Source organism: Pipra filicauda, unplaced genomic scaffold (genome assembly GCF_003945595.2).
Source record: "Pipra filicauda isolate LSUMZ 115617 unplaced genomic scaffold, ASM394559v2 scaffold354_size748207_pilon, whole genome shotgun sequence".
Lineage (NCBI taxonomy): Eukaryota > Metazoa > Chordata > Aves > Passeriformes > Pipridae > Pipra > Pipra filicauda.
In genome coordinates this window covers 616,063-636,230 of record NW_024104481.1, presented here as the reverse complement: position 1 = coordinate 636,230, position 20,168 = coordinate 616,063, and the positions used below count along the sequence as shown (strand labels likewise).

The following is a 20,168-nucleotide window of genomic DNA, read 5'->3' as shown; positions in this document are numbered from 1 at the left end:
CTTTTGTCTGGCAATTATGTATAATGAAAAATAAATTAACTACCTATGTTTGCAAAGGGTGTATAATGATCAACAAGACATTAAGGTAGTAAAACTTAGGTGAAACAAACAGCCTGTAACAACTGGGAAACATGTATGTGATGCAGAAAACAAATGATTACAGTCCTTTTCTTTCTTAAAGTAGAGTTCCAATTCTAAAGTTATCACATCTATCACAATAATTTACTAGGAATTGAAATTCAGACTTCAACCTTTTAATTCAAAACAAATTGAGTTGATGTTTTGGAGTAAATTTCCTGGACTTTATTAGTTTACTGATAAATTCATAGATTTTTTTTTTGTCCTGCTATATATCAATATTGACTTCAAGACTTACTTAAAAGGCTTTTGAGACACAGATAGATCTTGAAAGAAACCAACTAATCCTGGATCAGTGGATGTCGCAGAGTTTGAAATTTGGAGAAAATGTACCACAAAACTTTCTTAATTTTTTTCTCCTCTGCCTTTGTTTTCAGAAGGACATCACTTGAGTTCCAGCAAAACATAAGGTTATTTTTTAGAGATCTTTCCAATATAGACATCAGATTTTAATTTGGACATCACACACTGGATACTACAACGTATATAGAAACCAAGAAAGAGAAACTATCATATTCTGCTTCAGTTTTCCATATTAACCATTAATCAATCAATCAATCAATTAGTCAAGTTCTTAATATATTTTATATGAACAATCAAGAAGGAGGACATAACTGAGACTACACTCTTATACTAAGCAATTCCTGAACATGTTTGATATATAAGTCAGGGTAATGCAAGTCAGGGTAATGCTAAGTAATAGGAATTTGTACTGGAGACTGAAAGAAGCATCTAAGATGTAATTCTGCTCATATTATATTGACTAAATGAGTTTAAATGTCACCAATGTCGATGGAAACTGACATTTTCAGACCAGGATGTAGAAATAAAATAATATTTAATCTGAAGGGTGAGTTTGTATTTTGTGGAGGTCTCTGAGAGATGATACTTTAGTACTTTGAGTTCATGAGTTCATTTCTTTTCTTTTCCAATGCTATTAATTAAGTGATTAATTAAGCCAGCATTTAAATCAGGTCTTGATGGTCAAGAGTTAAGAGAAGAAACTGCTGTACTTCTTTAGACCAGGATGTATTAGACTGTTTTCTGTATTTACATAAATTTTACAATAGCTACGTAGCTCTTACCATAACCCTTGGGTTTTACTTCTGGAGTTCCTACTTCAAGTTAAACCCACTGATTTATAAAAATTCCATTAAAATAGCTGAAGATTTCACATAGAATCACCTGACTGTCATTATTAATACTAGAATGATTTTCACTTTTGGACAGCTTGGCCCTTTGCCTCCAGTGAAGGCCCTTTGCCTTCTTTTCACAGAGAAAGTAGAATTTGGAGCATATTTGGAGCATATTTGGAGCATATATAAGTGACTCCTTAAATCTAATACCCAGTGATATTTTCTCTTGAGTTTGACACTGTTCTTTGAAGAATCAGACCAGCACAAAAAGCATGAATAGTTGTTTTCAGGACTGTAAATATAGTTTTGCAAGCATGATTAAAATTAATTTCCTAGTTTTCAAATGCAAATGAAAGATGCCAAAGAAATTATCTTCAACTGCATACTTTTTTAATCCATAAAACACAGAAAATTCCGTGTGTTTTTCCTCAAAGAACACTTGCCTTTCATAAGTCAGTGCATTCAATTTCTTTCCCATTTCTCTACCTGAAGTTCCGTGAAGTTCAAGTTTAGAAAGTATGCATAGCATATGAATGAGGCAAGCTGAGAGAGTTGAACTCAGTCTAGAGAAAAGGAGAGGGAGGGATGGCCTAGTCTGCAGATTTTTGAAGGAGACCTACAATAACAGAAGACTCTCATCCATGGCCTCCCACCAGGGACTTCCACTATGTTTCTGTGCCAGAAATGACTGTTTCCATAGCAGAGCTGTTAGCAGTGATTCCACTGCATAGGACTGACTGTAGCAGAAAACAAGAGCAGGTTGGCATAGTAAACCTGCCTGGGAACTGTGTGGCTGAGGAATATACATGGATTTGGTCCCCCTGATTACACTACAGAGCTGCTAGCCTCTGGGCAATAAAGGAAGTGCAATGCCCTAAATTATGAGTTACCTAGGCAACACATAGTCATGGAGGTCAGTAGAAGCACAACACATCAGCAGAGTAGAAAGTACTTTAAACTGGAGCATTGTTTTCCTTCAATAATTAACAATTTTTATCTCATTATCTCATTATCTGAAAGACAAATAGTTCCAAAAAGACATATAGTATTAGCATATGCATTTTATCTCTTATGTATTTTTTTAATTTATCAGCATGAACTTCACACTGCCTTCTGTGATTACAGTGCCAACCCATAGATTTTGCTTTTGATTACTATGGTTTCACGTTCTTTTAGAAGTAAACTATCAAGTTGGGGAAATTTGACAATTTATATAGGATGAAATTTGTCCCGCGAGTAACTATATGAAAAAATGGTGCTTAGTTTCATCCTAAAGTAAATGCGGTAAATTACTTTTGTGGGATGCCTTTTTACTCAGTATTTGAAAAGTAGCTTTTAGAACTGATGGAGGCCGAGCGTGGATAACACTGAAGGTTCAGGTAACTGAAGTTAGATTACATGAGTTCAAGCTTCACTCATAAAAAGATTTACAATATATTTTTGTGTAATTTTACATGTCCAGAACATGATGACTGTAAACACTATAGTACTCTGTATTATTCAGGAGGTGCTGGTTATGATATAAAGTATATCATAAGAGGAGAACTCTGTTACAGGTTGCATGTGTAAAGCTGTGCCTCCTTGGTGGTTATGCATTAGTTTGTTCAGAGGTTAGAACAAAGATCGAACCTGCAAGTCATCTTTAGCTTTGGCATTGGATTTTGAGGAAAGCATGAGAGAAAAATTAGACCAGTGTTGAAAGTTTCACCCCAGTTCTATCTGCCCAGAAGAAGGAAACTAAATTTTTGCAGTGTTGTGCTTTAGTGTATTATACTCATTCCTTTGAGGAAAGAAATGAAAACTTGCATTCCTATCATGCTGTATTGTACAACTACAAACATGACTGAAATATTAGTAGTGTAGTATGAAGGTGACATGCAATACAAAAGCCTGAGATAAGAAACCAAAAATCTTATGCAGTACATAGTGTGCATGAATATGCAATAAGTATCATACTACATTGAATGGTCTCATACATTTTGAATATCTTCAGATATGCAGAAAAAAATTTGTTTTGATGCGTGCGTTGCAAGAGTTTATTACTATCATCCTTTGTGTTAGAAAATACACCTTGTTAATTGGCTCCATAATTCATGAATATATTTCGTACATTTCTTGTATGTATAACTGGATTATATATTTTAATTGGTAAATGTAACTAAATACTTTAAGATTATTTTAGTCTTAAAGATTAATTACCCAGAAATTCACATTTGGTAATGGGCTAATAGAGTGTTCAAAATTCCCTGCCATCTCTGTGACCAATTACAACCAATTAACACCATCCTAATTTCAGATTCAGAGTGTTCAATATTCAGAGAAAATTGATAGTGATTTAGCCAGTCACCTAAAGGCCAGACTAAATCAAACCTAATGAAACCTCAACAAATCTATGAAACCCAAAAGTACCCACAAAACAATCTAAGTGAAAATATAGAAAACACACACACACACACTCCTAGCAGGACGAGCTTAGCATTTTATCACGACTGCTTTCATAAATGAAAAAAGAATAGGCTCTTTGTTGTGGATAATTTGTTTTGCTCAGCCATCAAGAGGCTTTTTAGACACCTGAAGCAAAGCAGATCTCTGTGGAGGTAATACCTGTCAATGATAGAAATGGGGAGCTAACAGGAGATGGAGGCATGAAGCTCCTATCCACTTAGATGCTGTCTTTAATTTTTTTCTTTAATTATTTTTTTTTCTTTTTAAGATAATGACAGAACATCTGGCCAAATTGTTGTGGGTTCTCCCACACTAGCTTCTGAATAACACAGCCTGAAGGCACCATTTCGCTTCCTGAACTCATGGTCATTTCTATTACTGTCTCGTAATCACAGAAAGTTTTGGCTGGCCCTGGGTAGTATGCATAGAATATATCAATTATTATTCTCCAGCAGAGGAAAACAAATGAAAATTAGAGAACCATTTGTCACATGAAAATCTATATTTTGGAGCAAAAAGATGCACAAAAGTAAAGAACATGACTCTAAACCACTTGTATTTTATTACTGACATGGACATTATTTTCCCTAGCCTCTTTCACAGTAAAACTGTAAGATGCAAAACCTGTTAGGTCCAGAGCATTTTTTCATTAGGAGACATGGAATTCAGCAAAATATGGCTATTCTACTGGGTTTCTTTTCTTTTCTTCTTTTCTTCTTTTTTTTTTTTCTATTTTTTTTGTGAGATAATCATTATTAGGAATATATACACACATTTTTCTCCTGCAATATTATCTCACTGTAGTCATCCTGTTGGACTCATGTTCACTGGAAATTTTAAGATATGCAAAAAACAGTGTACTTATATATGCTCTTATATTTACAACATATTCACCAATGTTAAAACTGATAATACCTCTGCACTTATTTAGGAAAAAAATGAACTTCTGTCTTAGTTTAAAGCACTAGAAAATTTAGTGGAACAGATAATTTTGTCTCTTTTTCAGACATGCAAAACCCTAGGCAAATCACAGAATCACAGAGTAGGGTGATTTGGAAGGGATCCACAAGGATCATCAAGTCCAACTCTTAGCCTGGAATTTATCAAAACAGTGCTATAGTCTTCTGAAATACAATTTTTACTGTATTTACAAGTGTCAATCCAAAGCATGATTAAACAGCTTATCTATTTCAAAGTTCTTAATGAAATTCTTAATTGAATTATACGAGACTTCAACTAATGTACCCAAAACCTACAAAATACTTTTTTCTCTTTCATAATGATAAAAACAACTAAAGGAATTTAAGCCAAATTCCAGTTTAAAGAAGGGCTGCCCAGATGACATCTAGTTTGCCATGTTTCACTCTGCAGTGGATCTCATAGCTGAGTTATAAACCCCTAGAAAATGAGTTTACACTGGAAAGAATGACAGTCTATGAAGTATTGCAGTGCTGCAAGTGCTGCATTCATCCCAAAAGGTCTAGCATGTAAAAGATGATAAATTGTGATAGATCAAACTTCATGAGGTCATGAAGTTGAAAATATGAAATTTTAGAAACTGTCTCCATGAATAGGGAAGGATTTAAGTGGAGAATTCATGCTTAAATATGCTTCATGGGATAAAAAACACAAACCAAATTTCAGGTGCATAATGGTATCTGTGAAATTTTTAATTTTAAACAAGCAAACCAAACCAATAATTCACTTCAGTAACAATTGCAGTGATGCAACTCTTTGGTTATTTGCTGTTGAAGAAATTGAAGTAACTCAACTAGAATCAACTGTATGTGATTTATTCTTTTCAGTAATAGAATTTGTTTGTAACTTGTGAAAATACCTGTATCTTATTCAATCATATTTTCACATTGCTCTGATTCATGCTGTATTATCTTACACCTAGATCATATTGGTTTTTTTTGAATGAACTCCAATTTCTGCTTCATAACAGCAGCCCCACAGAGATTAAAAAAACTCCTCACTTCACTCCTTAAGTGTTTCCTTTAACCAAGAGACAGCTGAGAATGTTCATCATTGCTAATGGTGTTTCTTCCTTTTTTTTTATTGGCCTTTCTGGGGTTCATCCTGTTGCCATCAGCTATAGACACCTATTCACAACATTGCGATGATCCCTGTTTACCACCTGGTAAAGACCTTCTGCCTGCAGTGTTCTGAATACGTGTGTGCGATGATAACAAAGCATGGGCACAAGCAGAGTGCCAGGATGTGGCAGCCTTGCTTCTCAGCTAACCCCAACTCTGGATGGCTGGGGCTGCAAAGTTCATTGCAACAGCCTATTCCTGATTTTCACATTGTGCTTGAAGTAGACCTGACTGCTAAGAGTTGACTCCAGTCAGGCGATTCCCAGAAAATGGTGTCAAGCTGAGATACTAATTTTACACTTTAAATGTCCTTTAAAAATGCCATTGTACAATTACTTAACAGCTTTTTAACCTGAAGCTAAGATCTGTGTTCTTAGTCAGAGAACTGAACCCATAGAATGAGGAAAAAATAAAGCTTCAAATTATTTTAGATAAAATGTCTGTCTGTTTCAGAAAAAGCCACCTAATGAGGGTCCTACCAACCAAATCAAAACCTTCCAGCTGAGACCAAATCAAGCCATATAAATTACATGTAAAACCCATCCTAAACATACACTCCTGTCCACATGTACAGCTATATCAAAAGTACCTGAAATTACCTAATACTTTATGACAGTTTGTGAATTTCTTTCTAAATTTTGGTGAGTAGGTTCTAGTTATGCCTACTTCTTTGTCCACTTTCAGGTGAGGTTTTCTCTATGGACTTGACCTCAATACAATTATCTAAAGCTGATATTAGAAAGAGACAGGGAAGATTTAAACTACAGGCTGTAGTCTTCATATTTACAATATAAGTACTTATAAAATGGAAATTACTGGGAAATGCTTAGTCTGCATTTTTGGTATTGTTTTTATATGCAATAATTCAATATACTTATAGGTATAAAAATTAAATAATTATTTTTATACTTATATTTCAATGACACCTGTCCAAGTTTTTTTCTGGTGCTTAAGCTTAGTGCTATAAAAATGTTAGTCTCTGAAACAGAAAGATAAGACCTAAGGACAGCTATGTTGATAAACTGGAATATTAATAATGGAAGATTTTAAGTTTGTATTGAGTTTAGTATCTTAATTCACAGTGTAGAAATAAAGTACTATTACTACTAAATTTAAGAGATAAATTTTCAAATTAAAATACAGGTCTTCATATTTAATTATTTTATTTTTTACTAAAAATATATTTTATCACAAACTAGTGTTAGGCTTTTGTATTTTATCAAACATGACACAAATTCTGTCTTCATCATCTGTACCTTGTCAGTATCAATGAAGTAGTTTATATCTCATAGATCAATCTTTACACCAGATAATTACCATCATTTGTAATTTAATTGCATTCAATTCACTGAAGTCAAAATATGTAATTGATGAAAATCTAACAATTATTAACTAATTTGCTCTAATTCATTAAAAAAAAACCACTTTAGCATAGATTGAACTCTGAATTTGTATTTAACAATTTGACAAACAAAAAAGATTTATAGGGGACTATATTTGTGGTAAAGTTATTAAGACTGGAATAATTACTGAAGTAATTTGCACAGATAAATCAATTAGTCACTTATTGTAGTGCACTTCATAGGAATAGATGACACAGACAATGAAACATAACCAAATTTGCTTGAGGCATTACAGCAAACCATACCATGTGATTACTCAACTCTTGTTTCCAAAAGTCACTGTTAAAGGACCCATTATGAAACAAAGCATTTTTCTGTTCAAACATACCACAATTTTACTGAAGTTACTTTGTCACTTTATCAAAATTATCTTCTATCCCACGAACACACTTAATGCCAATTGCAGGACTTGAGAAATCTGTCATTGGTTGGTTTCAAGGAGCTGTGTTAAGTGTGAGATATTAATTATCATTAAAGTTATGAATTCAATTTTCAAATCAATTGGAGTTAAAATTGTGAGCCAAGGAGACTTTAAAAATGAAGAAATTAATTGTTCAGAATTCTTGTTTTCACATTTTTAATCAAATTCCTGTTTCTGTACAATAATGCTAGAGAGCTACAAAGAATTTGATGTGCCAGCTTCAAATTACATAGGGACTTTTTAGAAGTATTAAATACCTACAACATGTCCGAAATTATTTCTTAGAGAATTATTTCTTAGAGAATTATTTTAAAGAAATTTGCATATTTTTAGTAAAGAAAATCCAAACAAGCTTCCAAATTGTTATGCAGATATCTATAGTAGATAAAAAGCTTTCTCCAACTTTCTACAACTGAGTTTTCCTACAATAAGGTTTTGTTGAAAAGTAACATACAAAGTCCTTCAATTTGATTGGGATTCTTTCTCAGTCAGCTTTAACTCTTACAAGTTTCAGCATTTTCCAGAAAGTTTTGGACTTAGAATTTTGACTTCTCACTGAAAACGAAAAGGCAAAACTGTTAATTATTCTCATCACAGTGATCATGCTAGCAGAAGTACAGATAAACTTTAACTGATCCACAAAACATCTCTTATGTTGTACCAAGTAATAAAAAAACATGACAAAACAAAATGTTCTAGCCAAGCCTTTTTGTTGGCACCAGTGTTGCAGAATGTAAGTAATTTATCAATGTGAATAGTTGTACTGACCTGGAATTAATTATGAGTGTAAAGTTACAGATCTAAGTGCTTAACCTAAGTGTACAATGACAAATAGGATTTAAATATGAAATAACATCACTAATAGGACCCATGACATCACTAATAGGATCCATACCTCAGTCGTATGAAAATAAGATGTCATGTCCATGCTTATTTTTCAGGCTTCCTTTCCTTTCTAGTCAATGGAAAGAAATTGACATCTTTGGAAATTAATTCATATAATACTAAAAAAGATTTCAGTGGAAAGCAAGAGACTTGCCTTCAGAAGTTCACAATATGTTTACCTGCATTGGCTTTTGAGGGAGTCTAGAAACCACCAGGGATTCAATAACATTTCAGATACATTTGCCTTGGTAGGATAATCTAAACTTAAAGCTGCGATGAAAGGAAATTACATACTGTCAACAAAATTCTTCAATATTAATTGTATGTTTCATGCCTAAGCTTAACCTCATGAGTATCCATTTACTTCCTTTCCCCTCCTTGCTCCTTCAACAGGCATTTAGTAATTTTTTTACTACATTATCTAAGGGAAACAATTGGCTCAGTCGCTTCTTAAAAGTTCAGGGAAAGGTGGAACGTCACAGCCTGTATCTGTCTGAGAAATACTCTGTATTCATAAAAGCTCTTTACAGTTTAAATTCAAGATCCTGCCCCTTCTACTCCCAGCACAATAGTTTATAGATGATATGTCATCAGAGTTATAGTTTATAGCTATAGATTAGTTACAAATTATATATTACACACTATATAACTTATGCTAGCAAAAAAAAAAGAAAATTGTGACCTTACTTTTAAAATAATTAGTGTTCTAAGGTTTACTAAGAAATGAAAAGTTGGACAGAAGACAGCTGATCCAGTCTGAATATATTGAATGCAAAACTATCTTAAAAAATCTCATCATACTATTCCATTGTTGGACATTTGTAAATAAAAAAAATGAAATTAAATTACATGAAAATATCAAACTCAAACTTTGTTATGAAAATCTGCATTCTTTCATCTTCACTCCTGAAGCAAGAATATGCAAATCTTCTGGGAATGGTTGACTTTCTTTGCATGTGTTTGAGATAAATGGAATCTTTCTCTGTACTTGTTACCACTAGAACTGTTTAATTTCTTTTTTTTCTAGTGTGTTTTGTTCTACTAGGGACCTAGTAGAACCTGTTGTCAAAGTTGTGGGTAGAGCTAAAAGCATGGATTTAATCAGTTGTAATTTTCACTTTAGCATTAGCTGCTATCACGTTCTTCAGAATTTTAGGACACATCATTACTGTTAGCATTACAATTCAAAAACGTTGGAAATACAAGTTAAACAGAAGATCTGTGCACGAGATAATTTTCCAGGCCTGTCCACTTGCATCAGACCTCAAGTGAGATCACAGTATCTGTTTGAATACAAAATTTCATTTTGCAAACACCAATAAAGTGTCAACTATACAGCTCCAAACTGATTTTTCTAAACTTCGTGTGTTAAACAGGATTTGCAACTTGGGCCTGTTAGTGTGGGTATGACCGGAAAATTTTGCCTCCAGAGACTTCTAATTTCTAATACCTTTTCTTACTGGGGTATGAAGATGTCATGAATTAAAGACCAGGATATGATGTTGAAGACTGATTCATGAGCAAAGATGGCTTGCCTTGGGGTGGTTGGAATAATTTCCTCTGCTCTTGATCTTGCTTTTCTCTGAGCATCTCCCTTGCCTGCCCAGGGGAGACAGCTCTGCTACCTGTGAAGCAGTTCTTGAACTGCTACTTGATAGATGAGTATATTCAAATAAATTGATACCAGTTCTTGTTTAGTTTTCAGCTGTATTCCCTGCGGCTGTAAAAGCCTGTGGCTGTAAAAACAACTGAGCCCTCTGTAAGCAACCAGTGGATAAAAGGGGAGTGGGTATCCACAGTGGAAATCAAGGCAGCTGTCCAAAGTTCAACCATCCCTGCTTGTGAATCAAAACCTCTGTTATGCTAAGACACTTCTGGCCATGTCTATACTATTAGTCGACTTCTACTCCTCGGCATCTCTAGATTAGAATGAAGTGAGTTTTGGGTCGTAGATTTACTTTTTAATAGCCTAAATTAGTTATTCATTCTCCTGGTTAATGCTTTAGAAGAGTATCTGTGGCATATCAGTTGAAAAAATTAAATCTCTACATCTCAATGGATGAAGACAATGAAAATAAACAAAGTAAATAAATCAGCACTCAGCAATTTCCTTAGTCAGAACTTGTGTAAGGGAACAGGTTCAGGGGGACATGTGATATGAAGAGCAGGAAATTGATGGCACTGAATCCTAAACAGCCATTAAGACGTAGAGGACCTGACTCAAAGAAAAAAAAAGCAGCTGAAAGGAAGAGCTTATCTAAAACAATGAATGTTAGGTAGAAGCAAATCTACTTTTATACTTTGTCCAACCAAGCCTCAGAAGGAGAGCCAGAACCTGAAGCATAGCATCAGACCAAATTGTACACTGAGTCCCTAATCACTCTGCAAATAGCAAGTGCAATAGGATACAGTTTATACCAGTCTTGCATAGGAAGGAGAGCTGTCCTCCAATCCTCTAATAATAAAAATTAACATTCACAATCCTTATTTCTGTTAAAAGAGGTGGTCTAATTAGTCCTGTATAAAATGAAGAGTAACTTTTATCACTGAAGGAGTTATTTGTTGTTTTTTTTTAAACCACTTTTGTTTTATACTCTGCACTCAGGAAGATCTGTTAACAAGCTCAGCACAGAACCACTGAGAATCATTCATGAGACACTGGAAGAATCTGCTGATTGGATATATGGCTTTTTTTCTTTACTCTCTGACATCGTATGGAGTGATGATGATGATGATGACAGTGATGAAGGTATTTGTAATGTAAAGACTTCTGTAACTGCTCTAACTTCTGTTTTACATGCATTATGCTGGTTTACTCACCTTTTAACCTCACAGACAAGATCAAACAAAATGAAAAGTAACATTGTTGCTCATAAAGCATCTACTGGCTATTCCGATCAGTAAGTTGGTCTCTTTGTTAGCTTTCATCTCATGTTTAATGTACCATTACAGAAAAGCTGTCAGAATTAAATATTGCCATTACTACATCTTAAAGTAAAGAGCATTAATTTGGCTATACCAGAATATAATTAAAAAGCAACATGTACTGAAATTGAATTCTATCTACTTGTTCATAAACTTTACGTGTCATCAAATTTCTACCTTTTAAATATGTTCACGAGCTTTTTACATTAGCATCATATATGAGCACTAAGAGGCTGCTGCGTGTGAGTCTGTGAACTGGGCATCCTATTCTGAGATAAGATTTATGACTAGTAGAAAGCCAGCCTCTCATATGGTTGAGAAACAGAAAAGATGAAATATGGAGAGCTTGGTAAAATTTGATCAGAGTTCATTCTTGTAGTTTAATAGCTCCCAAAGAACCCAAAAGCTTTCAAATACTTGAGTGTGTAAGTGTTAATGGCAGTATGAAAGGTCATAAAATACCCAACACAGAAAAATGCAAGATCTGAATGCTCACTAGGTGTTTGGAGACCTTAGTCCTAGCAGCTTTTAGCCCAGGTGGAATTTCATTGATATCAACCAGCAGTATGAAAAGGCAGTAAGGCATCTTATGTAATAAATATATTAGCACTGTATATAAAAACTAAGTGCATGTGAGCTCTGTGCTGCAGTCAGTGCAGCTGAGGCTGCACACTAACCACAGTCATTCAGGCTCAAGCCTTTAAATTGTCATGTCCTACATGGAGGTGGAATAACATGCTGCAGCAATCAAGTGTTCACAGTTCCACCGAAATAGTTTATTTTTTTGCCTTGGATTTCACTGGAAGCATTGCTAGATTTACAATCTTCCAAAACTGCATATACATTGTGTCATTTGGAACTAAACCCAAACTACTGGGCCTTTCCTTAAAACATGGAAACGTGCGTAAAACAAAGCAAATTGTAGATTGTAGTTACAAATTAATATTCAGAAGCACAAACACAGATTTGCATCTTTCCTTAGTTACTAGTGCACCTTGAATTTATCCACCCAAAACTCTATGGTAAGAGAATCTTTATGAAAAATTCAAAATCTCAGAATAGACGCTTGCCATTTAGTATATAAAGAAGAGAAATTATTTTTTGAAATTAAAATGAGAAAACATGAGAAAAAATGTTGGGGTTTTTTAAATATCTTTTCTCTGACATTTGTTTTCTTCTCTTGGTTTAGGTGAAGTGGAACCTTCCATGAAAAAAGGTTGGTCAGTTGCTTTAATATATAGGGAAAATACTTTGCACCTATTTTAAGAATAAACTAGTATATCTGTGATATAAAAGAAACTCAAGTAAGAATACTTGCTGTGCTGTTTGCTGTTCTGTGAGACTTCTTGAGTATTCCATTATTACCCAGAAATTTTTAAAAATTATCATAAAAAATAGAATTATAGATATATTATCTGTATCCTTGCCCTTCATGTGGGACTCTTGTTAATATCAATGAGTTACATGTATGTCTGGATAGAAATAAAAATCAAAAATAATACTATAGAATACTATGGAAAGAATATATAGTGAGAAATAATGAGGCACCGTAAAAGCATTTTATCTTGTGCCAACACAGGACTCTAAAATAAGGCCTGATTCTGAGTCTTCAGAAAAAGTACTTAGTTATAATTGAATTCTTAAAGCAGACAAGTGAAGTAAATAGGATTTATAATATAAATCTTTATAGATGTTTAAATTGTTATGATGAAACATAAAACTAAAGTTCAACTTCTATTAAATCAAAATGAAAATGTATTAGAAGGCTTGAGTTATCGATGATATGATGTAAAGCTTTTCAAAACTAGGGTGTGTTTTTTCTCCATATGGAGCAAAGGCTGAGAATTGTAGGATATGGAACCAGCCCCATGTGATCTGAATTTGATATTCATCAATTTCTCAAGAGGTAAATGCCTGTGTTGAAGAATCTATCACCCCAGTTGCTGCTGAGATCACAATCCAGTTTTCTCTGAAGTTAATTGGAACTGGATCGAGCTTCTATTTAGTGACATATTTTGTCATTCTCAATAGAGCATCCAAGGAATTAATAGGCTTGAAGACCGGGATGAATCATCTTTCTATGGATGATCCTTCATTTTTAGGAAAACTTATAGACAGTGCAGGAAAACATTCCATCTGTTTACTCCATCAGTAAGAATTGTAAAATGTTCAGCACCACTCTGTCTCTTCTCCCAGAGAGAGAAATGCATTGTTAATTTTAAAAAGGGGTGCACAGAGTTTGAAGCTGTGGACTATTGTTTGCAGGGATGCTAGGTACATCCATGTTTTTTCACCATGGGCCAGTGTAGCTGGCCAGGCTGGAAGTACCATGAAGATTCTTCATGTCTGGGAAGGTATTACCTGTAAAAACGTTACGGACAACACCATGTTCAGCACTGCAATCCCTGCTTCTCTGAAAATCAGTGACACACTCAGCCCTAACCCTTTGCATTGGGACACAAGTCTGTAAACACAATTCAGAGAAACCATCCAAATAAGGTGGAAGTTGCTTAATTGGAAGTGATAAAATGAGACAATTGTTTGGACCTAAAAGTCTTCCATCCAAGGAGCTAAGTATCTAACTGCTGGTTTGGAACATTTTCCTTACTATTCAAAGCTCATAACCTGACTCTGGAGATAAATCCTGAGAGGAACTTCTATCATTGGTGTGAAGGAAATGGGCAAGGAGCTGGTGATTCCTAAGGGTCTGATGTCTTACAGGTTAACTCAGCCACAGAGATGTGAAAAGACCCAAATTCAAACATGCTTCATCTGCCTGAGAAGTAAAAAAATTCTGAGTGGGCTTTTCCATTTCCTGAATGTGTCCTCAAGATCATTTGGCTTCCCATATCTGTCTCCCTGCTAAAAGCTGTTCCTTGACTGGGACTGCTGAAGATAGTACTCCTGAGTATAGCCATAAGCTTTCATTTACAACATCCTCAAATAACTTACCATCTCCAGGTAACTAGAGGTCTCCATTTCATTCTGGCAGCTGGGATCTGGCCTTGTTTATACTTGGTTTTGTCACCTCTTTTACTGGGCTACAGAAATACAATATACGTGGCCTGCAGCCACCAATCCCCTGGAAATGCCAGTGCAGAGTACTGCATGTCTGTTCAGTGACAGGCAGCTCTGAGCCCCTCAGAGCTGTTCCTACCTCTCTGCAGACTTCTTTTAAAATTGTATAAACATCAAAAGCTGAATTACCAGCACTTTAGCCTAAACAAAAATTTTCTGAGAGTTCTGTGATACAGTCTAGTCAACAGTTTTTCTGCTTAGGCAGTGAAATTTATTCCCAGAGCTAAAGCTCATGAGCACAGAAGGCAAAGCCCTGGGAGGTGAGCCAAGGGCTCAGGTGATCTCCTGCAGGTAACACTCTCACAAACATCTGTTCCCCCAGCACAAGGTGCAGATCTCTTTGAGTAGTTTTTCTTAACTAATGTGTGCTGTTGTCTGTATGGTCCAGAAATAAGACTTCTAGAAGAAAAGCTTTCTAAAACAAAGCATTGCATCGGTCATTTTTCCAACAAGGCTACTGTTAGGACTGGACCCAAAGGAGGACCACTACACAAATAAACCAGGAAACTTCTTGGGTATCAAAATGTTAGCTAGATCCATGAAATCAGACACAAATATTTCAGTTATGGTGTGTTCTCTGGTATATGTAAAGGACCATTTCTGCATCAAAGTCCCTTCCCTTCTGAGCAGGAATTTTATCCATAGCTTTGTGAATGGTCTTTCTTTAGGTGATTCTTATGCTTATGGCATTTGAACATCCTAAAAAAGAAAAAAAAGACACAGTGAGATTGTGCAATACACTACTGCTGTCTCAAGAAGATGAACAGATTAATATTTTTCACATTTTTATAGAAAACCTCTCTCAAATTTCACTCTGGAAATGTGCGTTATGGGATGCCATGCCTGCTTTTGAACTATTTGTATTGGATTTAATCCACAGTTATTGCAGTTTTCATGAACAGGATGAGAATTTGTTTAAAAATTGCCATACTTATTTTTAGTGTGTGGACAAGCCTTCACACTTTTGCTTTGTTGACTAGCAGCCTTTGTGAATGCTAAAAGGTTTGCATAAAATTTACTTTATAATGGAATAGAGTAACTGGAAAAAATAAGAAGATTGCTGGTATCACAATGCAATTAAATATTGGAAAAAAACTCAAGGGGAGTGGCAAGGACATTGACTAGTCGTGAAAGAAGAAAAGCCTAATGATAATTATGATCTGAAAGAAAGCAAAGCTCACTTTCCTAGAGATGTAAATTGAAAGCAAAGATAATAGAAGTATGAGTAATGACAATGGGCTTCTTCAGGCAATAGGACTAATATCAGCTTCAGAATCCTTTAGAAAGGATGAAAATATCTCTCAAGTACCTTTTTTATTGCAATTATTTTTGCCAGGCCAAGTCTTATCACTAATGTTTATCTTTAATAATTGGAAAAGAATGAACATTTGTCTAGAAAAGCAATGTTCTTCAACGGACATAGTGAAAGATTATTCTGTAGTCTTTAACAATGTATACTTTCAATATACTAAAGTTATAGGGTATTTTCACAAAAGACATAGAGAATGTTAATTCTTTCTTGCAGGCTTAATATGTTTTTGGCTTAATTTCTTTCTACAACAGTTATGACTGATCACGTTCTTCATTTTTTCGTGTTATTCATTATCTGACAGCTGCATGTTTTGTCATATTTTGGTCCATTTTACTAGAAATTATTATTATAAAAAAAAGAGAGAATTTTTTTTTTGACACTGCTGGCATCAGTTGTGAGTTTCAAAAAGAGCTGAGAAATCTAGTGCACAAAACTGGAAAAAAAGATCTGTAAATAATAAGCAAGTGCAGACACTTCAGCATTGACAACCATGGCTAAAAATGTTATTATTAAACTGTAAATAATTTTCACTTCAATAAACACAATTCATTTAAAAAGCAGACTAAGAAATAAAGCACCATCATGGCAGTGTTATCCATCTCTGTATTACCAAAAAGTTTTTTAATTAGCATAATATTATTCTTATTGACAATCAAAAGAAACTTGATTTCCTTGAGGTAGAGATGGATCTCTAATTTTCTGTTAGACTATGTATGAGATAGAAAAATGCTTTAATAGAAATTTCTGTTAAAGGTTGCAAGAAATTTTGGAAAATACAAATTTTTTTTTGGAAAAGCACCTTATCCTTCTGTCTTCAGTTCAAATGAGAATATTCTTGCCTGAATAATAAGCTGGTTATTAGTATGCTGAAGACATACATGTCAGGCTCTTAAAATGTGGCAACTTCTAAAGGTGTAGTCAGTTACTCTGAGTTACCCTCAGCAACTCTGGCCAAGGCGCAATTCCCCCAGACCTGACTCCAGACACCCACCCTTACTAACCCCTTCTGCATCCCAAGGTTTGAACAGTCAGAATTTATTCAGCACAATGTATCTGCTTGTTCAGACCTGGGTATTGATCTGCACTAACAATGACAAACAAAGTGCTCCCAAAAGGAAGGGTTCTCAGGCCAGACAATTTCCTAGATTTCCTTTTAAGAATGATCAAGCAAACACCTACAACTTTGTTGTAGGGAAGGCGGAGGGGCAGGAACAACCTGCTTAGAGAAGACTGGTAGGGAATTTGCTAATTTGGATTTGAAAGCAGTTTTGATATAATAGCCTGTATAAGTCTAAAAAGAACTGTTTTCAGTATCCAGGCAGGGTAGGGAAAAACATACTGACAAATACTTAAGTATTAGTCCTGCAATTTAAAATGTGCGTTAGATTTCTTTTATCTATTTACATACCTAAGAATGTAAGATCAGATCAAAAGTTCAGATTACTCAGCGGATGGGACAGAAGTCCTTACTGCTGCCCAAGAGCGACCAGTGCAAATGTATCAGGAAGCATATAAGAACTGTTAAAAATATAGCCCAAAAAAGTTCTCCATACTCCAAGCATTTTCCCCAGTGGGGGGACAGTTTTTGCATCTCTGTAATTCACCTACCACTTCCTGTGAACCCAAGGCTACAGACAGTTTGGAAATGGACTAGAGAAAATAAATTCAGAATACCATAGAAGCAACCTGGCAACTGTGTTAAGATATATGTATCTTAAAAAATAATTGTGCAGTTTCATCATCCCTGAAGTATATACCTATTTGTACTGGTAATGTGTTCTGAATTGAGTTTCTTTTATGTTGCCGCATGATAATGTTCACTTTTCTGTATATGAGTTGCTGTTACAGATCTCTCTAAAAGGCTTTCACTGTCTCCCTAGGCTACATTTTGCTACAAAGCATTTTGCATATCTTTGTGTAAAGTAGACCCTGTCTTAAAAGATGAAAATCATTGATTGGTTCAATTCTCAGATGTTAAACTGCTGTTCCAGATATGTATGTTCTGCATTTTTCATTTTTGCGGCATCCATTTCTGTTATTAATGTTCTTTTAACAATCTCATCTTGTTTTACTTAGGCTGATCAATGCAGCAATAGCATATCCATCACAAAATAACATTTTATAATGGAAAGAAAATATTTTCCATATTATCCAGATGAAACAATACTATGTACCACCAGGGAATAGTGATGTTCAATTATAATTCTTTTGCTTATTGCAGAATTGTGATTGGGTTTCAACTTGAGTTGAAAAATTTTAATACAAACTTACCAACTATATTTTAACAGATAGAGAGAGAACTTTGAGCCACAAGGCTAGTAGAAACCCCTGACAGGAGGGTAGCAGAAGAGAGGCTTGCAGCTCTTTAAGTTATCCTCTTAAATCAGAGAAAACCCGAAGCGAAGCTATCCATGCTACTTTCATGAAAATCTTCATTTGTGCCCTGTCTATGGAACCTTAGGGAGGTTCTCACTCTGAGAAGAGGGGGCATTAGGAAGATACCCCACTGGCTGGAGCATGCTGTGCTTGAGACAGAGTAAATTCCTGGCCTGGAAAATGAAAAATTTTTCCAAAACTCAGTTAAACCCACAGCATCAAAACTGGAGGTCCTGCATATTTTTCTGAGTGAACTCAGATCTACTCACAGCTACTGCTATTCCAAGGAGACAATATAGCAAGTCCAGCCCATGTTCATGACCACAGAGACCTCTCTCTCTTCTGCACGCAAAACCCCTAAAATAAAATCAGTTGGATCTAGAAGTGATTGAATTTATAGGAATATATATTTTCACACTAATTTGGTAAGGTATAATCTGCACTGCTGATGTTTTTAAAAGCTGAGTAGAGTAACCGTGGTTAGTCTTGTGATTTCTTTTTTTCTATTTTTTCCTCCTTTCACAAAAAAACCCCAACAACAACAACAACAAAAAACCCAAACAAAAACAAAACAAACAAACAAAAAACCCCCACAAACCAAAAAACCATCTAACCAATCAAACAAACAACAAAACCTACAAAAACCCCCAAACTATTAAATAGATTCATATGGGAAAATATTTCTTTGATACTAGTCAAAACTAAAGATTTTATGTATTGCTGTTTGTATAAAATTTTGCCCTACTAAGAGGTCTACAAGTCTTGCCTGGAATTTTTCTTTATAAAAGTACATTCTATTAAAGGCAGACTGATAAAATTGATTATGAAATTTAAAAACTGAAATTATTTAAATGTAATTTAAAATTGGTCCAATAACAACTTGGTAAGCTAGAATCCATAAAGAGAAGCTTGCCAAGAAAATTTTGTGTTCCACAGAAGGAAAATAAAACCTGGTTTTGATTACATGGCTCTATCTCTGATGCATTTGGGTTAAGGGTTTTGCTGTGTTTTGGTTTGGTTTTTGCTTTTAATCAAAGTGCAATTAGCATTTATTTTACATTTCAGAACTTAGGTACCGGACTGCAGTCTGGAAATGAAAAATATAGTCTTAACATATTTTCATACTAGGAATAAAAATTAATTTTATGTGAAAAATGTTTCGGATTGAAGGTCTTTTAATACCTTCCCCTTTTAATTCTTTGAAAAGCACAGTCACTGAAATTCCACCATATAAAAGTCTGTGTATGGTCTTCCTGAAGGATGCTGCTTACCAGACAATTAGTCAAAGACAATTGCAAGTACCCCTCTTCCCATAAAAACCTTTCTGATAAGATATTACTTTTCTACTTCAACTGAAACCTTACCAGAGGGAAATTAAAACTAAAGAAAAATAAAAAAAATATTTAGGCTTTAGAAAGAAATGAAAAATGGTTGTGCACCATGTCAAGTTCTATTTGCCTTGGTAAACTGAGGATTTCTAGCTGGAATTAGCCACAGCCATTCCATTTACTTTCTTTTCTGTTTTACCTCAGCTCTTTGGGAAAAATATTTTTTCCCTATTTTCTTAAAAGACAATTTTTGTATTGAAATAATTTGTGATATTACATTTTTAAGAAGCCCTGGTAGATACACGAAAATGCCCAAATATATATAATAACAAATAGAAAGGTCAATAACACCAATCTGTGATTTGGTGACAAAATGTTTTCAATAAGTACATAGTAATATAGCGATACACTTCTAGTCACCATTAATTGCTTAAGCTATTTTATTCTATAGCAGAAGGAAGGCTGTTTCGAACACAGCAATATAGAAAAATATGTACATGTTTAATTATCTTTGACATAATGAGAAAAAGAGGACTGGAAAAAGTTCAGTTTAGAAAACTGGAGATCAAGAAAGAGTGACTCATAATAAAATATTTAGTCAGACTGGGATGTTTTGCTGTTA

At 34.6% G+C, this 20,168-nt stretch overlaps 1 protein-coding gene across 1 annotated transcript in view; it reads left to right on the top strand.

Annotated features, from left to right (window-relative positions):
* The window catches only part of TRDN (triadin), a 111,056-nt gene that overhangs the window by 31,077 nt on the left and 59,811 nt on the right, over positions 1–20,168 (top strand). The window contains exons 3-5 of the mRNA XM_039384440.1: positions 5,821–5,862; positions 11,133–11,276; positions 12,642–12,668. Coding sequence (XP_039240374.1) covers positions 5,821–5,862; positions 11,133–11,276; positions 12,642–12,668 — 213 coding nt within the window. The remainder of the gene's footprint in view (positions 1–5,820; positions 5,863–11,132; positions 11,277–12,641; positions 12,669–20,168) is intronic.